The sequence below is a fragment of the Corticium candelabrum genome, chromosome 2 (assembly GCF_963422355.1).
Source record: "Corticium candelabrum chromosome 2, ooCorCand1.1, whole genome shotgun sequence".
In the NCBI taxonomy this organism is placed as follows: Eukaryota; Metazoa; Porifera; class Homoscleromorpha; order Homosclerophorida; family Plakinidae; genus Corticium; species Corticium candelabrum.
Genome location: NC_085086.1, coordinates 1,928,062 through 1,935,561, shown reverse-complemented (window position 1 = coordinate 1,935,561; position 7,500 = coordinate 1,928,062). Strand labels below are relative to the sequence as shown.

At 44.5% G+C, this 7,500-nt stretch overlaps 1 protein-coding gene and 2 long non-coding RNA genes across 5 annotated transcripts in view; all 3 read right to left on the bottom strand.

Moving 5' to 3' along the window:
- Nucleotides 1–378, bottom strand: part of LOC134198418 (uncharacterized) — an 11,025-nt gene extending 10,647 nt beyond the window's left edge. The window contains exon 1 of one of the 2 annotated variants that reach the window (XR_009972837.1): nt 1–378. This exon is cut by the window's left edge and continues 461 nt beyond it. This is a non-coding gene — a long non-coding RNA (uncharacterized LOC134198418). The other variant, XR_009972836.1, reaches the window with a different exon arrangement.
- A 1,491-nt stretch (nt 379–1,869) lies between these two features.
- LOC134198414 (uncharacterized) lies at nt 1,870–3,292 on the bottom strand. The gene has a single exon (XM_062667806.1). The coding sequence runs from the start codon at nt 2,578–2,580 to the stop codon at nt 2,158–2,160; it is 423 nt and encodes a 140-aa protein (XP_062523790.1). The 5' UTR covers nt 2,581–3,292; the 3' UTR covers nt 1,870–2,157.
- Nucleotides 3,293–4,283: 991 nt separating this feature from the next.
- The window catches only part of LOC134198537 (uncharacterized), a 9,341-nt gene continuing 6,124 nt past the window's right edge, over nt 4,284–7,500 (bottom strand). For both annotated transcript variants that reach the window (XR_009972860.1, XR_009972859.1), the window contains exon 3: nt 4,284–4,561. This is a non-coding gene — a long non-coding RNA (uncharacterized LOC134198537). The remainder of the gene's footprint in view (nt 4,562–7,500) is intronic.

Here is a 7,500-nt window from a genome sequence, read left to right as displayed (position 1 = left end):
ACTATACATCGACTCTGTAGCCTCTATGCTAAATTTACTTTGTTGTGTTAGTAGTCGTTGGATATGTTCTGACTACTTAGTAACTATTATTTGGAGAAACACGGACAAAAGAAGGGCTCTGTTTCATCCGGCATTTGTCGGAGGTTCGAACACCAATAATGATACCATTTGCAGCATCCAGGAGTGTCACATCCTACCTAGAAGTCACTTGTATTGACATCTTCATCATAATGATCATTTCATTCTTGACACGTGTTTTTTTCTACTTGTTCAACCTGTTTGGTATGATCTCTTGTTTTTGTTTTATTTTCCTACCTTTTGTTTGCTTCTTTTGTTCTCTCTCTTCTTGCTCTTGCTTAATTCTTTCAAATATATCATCTCTGTGAGACCTTCTCCATAATGCTTTGGTCTGATTCTTGTTTTTGCTTTCACTTATTTCTCTTCTGCTTTCTGCTCAAAATATTTGGTGAAATACGATTCAACCCTCTGTCTGGTTGCGGTAACAGTTGGAGCCATTGGTGTTGCTGGAATAGTAGTTACCTACCTAATTGATGTACAAAGGGAACTGCTGTTTTTTGCCTTTCGATCTTTATTGCTAAAAATGATAGTAGATGAATTCCAGCTCCTCGAAAACCACTAACGAGGTGTTCAGGCAAGAATGATTCAGCAAAGAGTTGATGAGAGAGCACAGACGGAAATACATTTCTAGAAATTTGTTTGGTACTTGTGGCTAGTTTGTGCTCTCTCACTACATTCCTCCACACAGACTTCAATGGGCCAAAAACAGCTACATTGTGTGCTTGCAGTTGGTCAGGCTTGAATTCACAGCTCTATTCAAATCCCATTAGCAATCTTCACTGCAAGTTAGCACTCCTACTAGGCTAGCTGCTGTAGCCAAGAGAAATAAACTACTGATGTTTCGTACGTAATATTAGGTATTAGCATTATTTATTCCAATATCAATCAGAACAGCTACCTTTCATTACCAGCAAACACTACAGTTTAAAATAACTGCAATTTCTATTTTTTACATGTAACATTTAAAGGTAAAAAGGTAGTGGGTAGAGTATAGCTGATACCGATTAGGTAATTCTACTCAGTAGAAAATTTTGCGATTGTACTCGATTGCCTTTGTGCATATACATAATAATGAGAACCGTTCTGCTTTGAAATTCACTAGACATGACTGACATTGAAAAGCACTCTAGACGTAGGTCTACCATCGCAGACACTTTGAGAAACGAACTGGTTGTACTGACAGTTAACAAGGACCGACTGCTGTACTTGTGCAAACAGTATGAGCAAACAACAATTTTCCAGAAAAGAAAAATCGACTGTCTCAAATTAGGTGCATCGAGCTTTGGAAGGCGTTTCCGTGTTCTCGATGAACAATGTCCGGTTTGTCGCCAGCTACAGCAGGTGATGAGGAGATCGATAACATATGTACCACAGCACTGGTCATAGAAGTGCTACCTAACGTACAGCTTAGTATCGCTAGACTCTTTCTTGCTGACAAAGATTACAAAGAGTTACTACGCCTCCGCAACTGTCTCACATTAGGGACACTTCTCCTACCCTGTGACCGAGAATAGGTGCGATCAGTTTTCAAGTTCTACAGCAGCAACGTTACGACGGATGCTGAAGTGACCCGCTCTACCTAGTTGCTATCCAGGAGGACTATGACGCTAGCGTAGCAACGTAACTAGGTCTGGCTGCAGCTATTTGGCAGAGATTACAAAATGACAGAAATTAGATCCGGGAATCTAGTAAGAAAGACGTCATGTGACTTCCATCAACTGCAAATAGTGCCAATGGATAACAATATTAATTATGCTCAGGTAGTTTACTAAAGTGACTATCTGTACTACTGTGGTAAGTAGTAAGTATAATATCAAATGTACGTAGAATCAAAACATATTATAATGTCACGTGACTAGGTGATACACATCAAACCTACAAATACTGAATAACAATGTCAAAGTTCTAACAGTAAAACACGCTAGTTCTATAATGTCTCACCAATGAGATAACAAAATACAATGTGATCCTTCAAAGCTAAAGATATTGCTATTGCTAAGTGAATACCTTGTAACAACATATAAATGGTGTCAAGTAACAAACACATGCTTCAATCAAATGTCAACTTCACCAAATGGACTAAACGAGAGTGACATCAGCCATTCCATCCATCTTGCCCTTTACCATTCGTTTAGGAGGACATGCTTTATACTCGTCTGTATCACGAATACGACTAATAATATGACGGGCTTCTGTTGCTGTTGGTCGTGTGGCAGGGTCATCTCTCATCAAGTGCTTACATAAGGAACGAACATTTAGCTGACGGATGAGTAAGACTTGATCCATCCTTTGTTCACGATCTGGAGGAACAGCAGTGAAGAGCTCACATATGGTTACTCCCATACTGTACACGTCGGTTTTGTAGCTTTTTGGTGAAGTAGGAACATCAAATCCACACAAAGAATCATGTGCCATGTCAACTTTTTCTCGTAAAGTGAGAGGTGCAACATCTCCTTGACATGCATCAATCACACCAGACATGGAGCCGCTATGTAACTCCATGATAATCCATGCCTTCTTCTCTTCTAACTCCAGAGTCACACCACAAACAGCAGCAATGTTTGGATGATGTATCTTCCATGCTACAGATGCTTCTTGTTGAACAAGATGAATGTTGCGTTGAACAGCAGCCAAATGATCATACAACAGTTTGACAGCAACAGGACAGTCACGCCAATATCCAATACAAACAACTAAATCACAATACAGTTTCTCAAATTAACTCCTTCTCACAAGCAATTCTACTCAGGCCAGTGTTTGTGTATAAGTACTATTTGAAAGTGTCAGGTATTTGCAGTTTAAGATATTCTTACTGGTGCAACATGCCCCACTTTCATTGCTATGCCAGCACAAGCTAACCTTACTCAGTTGTGTCATGTCATTTCTATAAATGCCAGACTAAAAATGAGCATGCTCATTTGCCTAAAATATAGAAATTGTGGGAGGCAAAAAACACAACGCAGCGGCACTGTCTTTGAAAATCTTGAGACCCTAGCTTTTTAATCGACTGTCATAACGACACGAAACCAAATCAGTTTAAATAATTAAAGTCATTGCATCAATAATTTCTGTGAATGTAAACAAAAGTAAGATACATCTCAGTTAGGTAGCACAATACGTACACCACCAAATAAATCAAAAAATGTATTGTATAAACGAGTTCTTGTTCGTTTCCTGGTGTGAGACGACTCACTATACATGCATTTGTTTGTGTGAACAAGGTATTAGCTTACAAATATCTAGGAATAAAGTGAGATGTAAATATTGGGTTTTTATTAACAACAAGCAGTTGGTCAACATGAAGCAGAGTATAATAATACTCTGCTTCATCCATCCATCCATTCATTCACTCTCAACACTTACATTAGGAGCTGCTTTGTTAACATTTGCTCCTTTCTGTAACAAATGTTGTACGATGGAAATGTAGCCTCTCTTACAAGCTGTAACAAGTACAGGACATCCCTATAATAGAGTGAGTTGTTACCAACAAACAATAAAACGAGTCACTCAGTCAATAACATACATTACTACCACACGCATCAGGCGAAGCGCCTGACTTCAAAAGAGCTTCCACCTCATCGACTTTGTTGTCCTCCACTGCTTTCACAAGTCTCCTATCCATGTGTGGTGTGTCTCACTCATCCTACCATCCCATCAACACATCAATCACAACAAATCTTTACAATTTCACTCACAAACGAGAAATCACTCAACACGACACTCTCACACAACAAACTTACACTTGAACTTACAGATTGCAACTCGGATCGAGATCGGGACCCCCAAATTCGAACGAGTGATTGTACGCATGCGCCAACATTATTTCTATTCGTCTGAGTCACGAGCACTATTTTGATCTGATATAGATTTCTCAGCGATGTCAACTTCTGTCAGCTCTGTAAAAACTTACTTGCTTATTATAAATTTGTCAGTCGCCAACTAAATTACCTTTACAATAGCTAATGGAGTAAAAATAAATAATAATTGGTAAATTTTTAATTTTTAATAACAAAAAATAAAATAAAAATTAGGGATTTATTACTGTGCTGCAAATTATCCAAGCTGAAACAGACACACTGGATAACAAGCCAGTCACGTGATTAATTGAATATCACATCATTGTAAATGTAACGCATTAGCAACAAAGTTTTATCAATATTTCTAACGTTCCACTAGCTTACCCGGAAATACTCGTGAATCATAACTATTTTAGAGTATTCTATATCATTGTTTACTATTTACATTCTACTCTATATTTCATAATACAAAACATCTCTTAAACAAATAAAAGTATCTAGAATTAAATATTCAGTCTTCACACTATGGGACGGTTATTCTCATCTGTAGCGTTACAAACATCACGTGACCTGTAGAGTAAGATCACGTGACAGGTTAAGTAACATCACGTGACCACAATGACAGGAGAGGAAGACCATTTGATGTGTCACTATTATTCCTACTGATAGACGGAGAACATGAAGAGCTACAACAAACACAACAAAACCTCAATATAGAATAACAAAGATAATTAAAATCTCTAAAGAATATTCAGTTAATCATTAGAGAAAATAGTCTTTCTTGATACTCAGTGACATGTCATCTATTCATCAAGATAAACACAAAGCTACATATTTAGAGAACAAGTAAGTGCTAAGTATTATGCGGATTGTGTGTCTGCTTGCATTAGGTGTGTGTGTGTGTGTGTGTGTGTGTGTGTGTGTGTGTGTGTGTGTGTGTGTGTGTGTGTGTCCTGTGTGTATGTGCCGTGTGTGTCTGTGTCGTGTGTGTCTGTGTCGTGTGTGTCTGTGCCATGTGTGTCTGTGCCGCGTGTGTCTGTGCCGTGTGTGTCTGTGCCGTGTGTCTGTGCCATGTGTGTATGTGTCGTGCGTGTCTGTAACATGTGTGTCTGTGCCGTGTGTGTCTGTGCCGCGTGTGTGTCGTGTGTGTCTGTGCCATGTGTGTCTGTGTTGAGTGTGTCTGTGTCGTGTGTGTCAGTGCCGTGTGTGTCTGTGTCGTGTGTGTCTGTGCCGCGTCTGTCTGTGCCGTGTGTGTCCGTGCTGTGTGTGTCTGTGCCATGTATGTCTGTGTCGTGTGTGTCTGTAACATGTGTGTCTGTGCCGCGTGTGTGTCGTGTGTGTCTGTGCCATGTGTGTCTGTTCCGTGTGTGTCTGTGTTGAGTGTGTCTGTGTCTTGTGTGTCTGTGCCGTGTGTGTCTGTGCCTTGTTTGTCTGTGCCATGTGTGTCTCTGACGCGTGTGTCAGTGCTGTGTGTGTCTGTGCCGTGTGTGTCGTGTCGAGTGTGTCTGTGCAGTGTGTGTCCGTGCGGTGTTTGTCTGTTTCGTGTCTGTCTGTGCCGTGTGTGTCTGTGTCGTGTGTGTCTGTGCCATGTGTGTCCGTGCCGTGTGTGTCCGTGCCGTGTGTGTCCTTGCGGTGTCTGTCCGTGTTGTGTTTGTCCGTGTCGTGTGTGTCCATGCCATGTGTGTCCATGAGGATGCCGTGTGTGACTGAGCCATGTGTGTCCGTGTCGTGTGTGTCTGTGTCGTGTGTGTCTGTGCCATGTGTGTCCATGCCGTGTGTGTCCGTGCCGTGTGTGTCCATGCCGTGTGTGTCCGTGTCGTGTGTGTCCATGCCGTGTGTGTCCATGCCGATGCCGTGTGTGTCTGTGCGGTGTGTGCCTGTGCAGTGTGTGTCCATGCCGTGAGTATCTGTGTCATGTGTGTCTGTGCCGTGTGTGTCTGAGTCGTGTGTGTCTGTGCCGTGTGTCTGTGTTGTGTGTGTCCGTGCCGTGTGTGTCTGTGTCGTGTGTGTGTCTGTGCTGTGTGTGTCTGTGCCGTGTGTGTCTGAGTCGTGTGTGTCTGTGCCGTGTGTCTGTGTTGTGTGTGTCCGTGCCGTGTGTGTCTGTGTCGTGTGTGTGTCTGTGCCGTGTGTGTCTGTGCCGTGTGTGTCCGTGCGGTGTGTGTCTGTGTCGAGTGTGTGTCTGTGCCGTGTGTGCCTGTGCCGTGTGTGTCCATGCCGTGTGTGTCCATGCCGTGTGTGTCCATGCCGTGAGTATCTGTGTCGTGTGTGTCTGTGCCGTGTGTGTCTGAGTCGTGTGTGTCTGTGCCGTGTGTCTGTGTTGTGTGTGTCCGTGCCGTCTGTGTCTGTGTCATGTGTGTGTCTGTGCCATGTGTGTCTGTGCCGTGTGTGCCTGAGTCGTGTGTGTCTGTGCAGTGTGTCTGTGTTGTGTGTGTCCGTGCTGTGTGTGTCTGTGTCGTGTGTGTGTCTGTGCCGTGTGTGTCTGTGCCGTGTGTGTCCGTGCCGTGTGTGTCTGTGTCGAGTGTGTGTCTGTGCCGTGTGTGCCTGTGCCGTGTCTGTCCATGCCGTGAGTATCTGTGTCGTGTGTGTCTGTGCCGTGTGTGTCTGAGTCGTGTGTGTCTGTGCCGTGTGTCTGTGTTGTGTGTGTCCGTGCTGTCTGTGTCTGTGTCGTGTGTGTGTCTGTGCCATGTGTGTCTGTGCCGTGTGTGCCTGTGCCGTGTGTGTCCATGCCGTGTGTGTCTGTGTCGTGTGTGTCTGTGTCGTGTGTGTGTCTGTGCCCTGTGTGCATGTGCCGTGTGTGTCCATGCCGTGTGTGTTTCAGCCATGTGTGTCTGTGCCGTGTGTGTCTGTGCCGTGTGTGCCTGTGCTGTGTGTGTCTGTGTAGTGTGTGTCTGTGCCGTGTGTGTATGAGTCGTGTGTGTCCGTGCCGTGTGTCTGTGTTGTGTGTGTCTGTGCCGTGTGTGTCTGTGTCGTGTGTGTGTCTGTGCCATGTGTGTCTGTGCCGTGTGTGCCTGTGCCGTGTGTGTCCATGCCGTGTGTGTATGTGCCGTGTGTGTCTGTGTCGTGTCTCTCTGAGCCGTGTGTGTCTGTGCTGTGTGTGTCTGTGCCGTGTGTGTCCATGCCTTGTGTGTGTATGTGCCGTGTGTTTCTGTGCCGTGTCTCTCTGTGTCGTGTGTGTCTGTGCTGTGTGTGTCTGTGCCGTGTGTGTCTGTGCCCCGTGTGTCTGTGCAGTGTGTGTCTGTGCCCTGTGTGCATGTGTCGTGTGTGTCCATGCCGTGTGTGTATGTGCCGTGTGTGTCTGTGCCGTGTGTGTCTGTGCCGTCTGTGCCTGTGCAGTGTGTGTCCATGCCGTGTGTGTCTGTGTCGTGTGTGTCTGAGTCGTGTGTGTCTGTGTTGTGTGTGTCAGTGCCGTGTGTGTCTGTGTCGTGTGTGTGTCTGTGTCGAGTGTGTCCATGCCGTGAGTATCTGTGTCGTGTGTGTCTGTGCCGTGTGTGTCTGAGTCGTGTGTGTCTGTGCCGTGTGTCTGTGTTGTGTGTGTCAGTGCCGTGTGTGTCTGTGTCGTGTGTGTGTCCGTGCCGTGTGTGTCTGTGTCGAGTGTGTGTCTGTGCGGTGTGTCTCTGTGCCTTGT

What these genes read in the sequence shown, in the direction of transcription:
- LOC134198414 (XM_062667806.1), bottom strand. Translation starts at nt 2,580, where the DNA reads ATGGAGTTACATAGCGGCTCCATGTCTGGTGTGATTGATGCATGTCAA.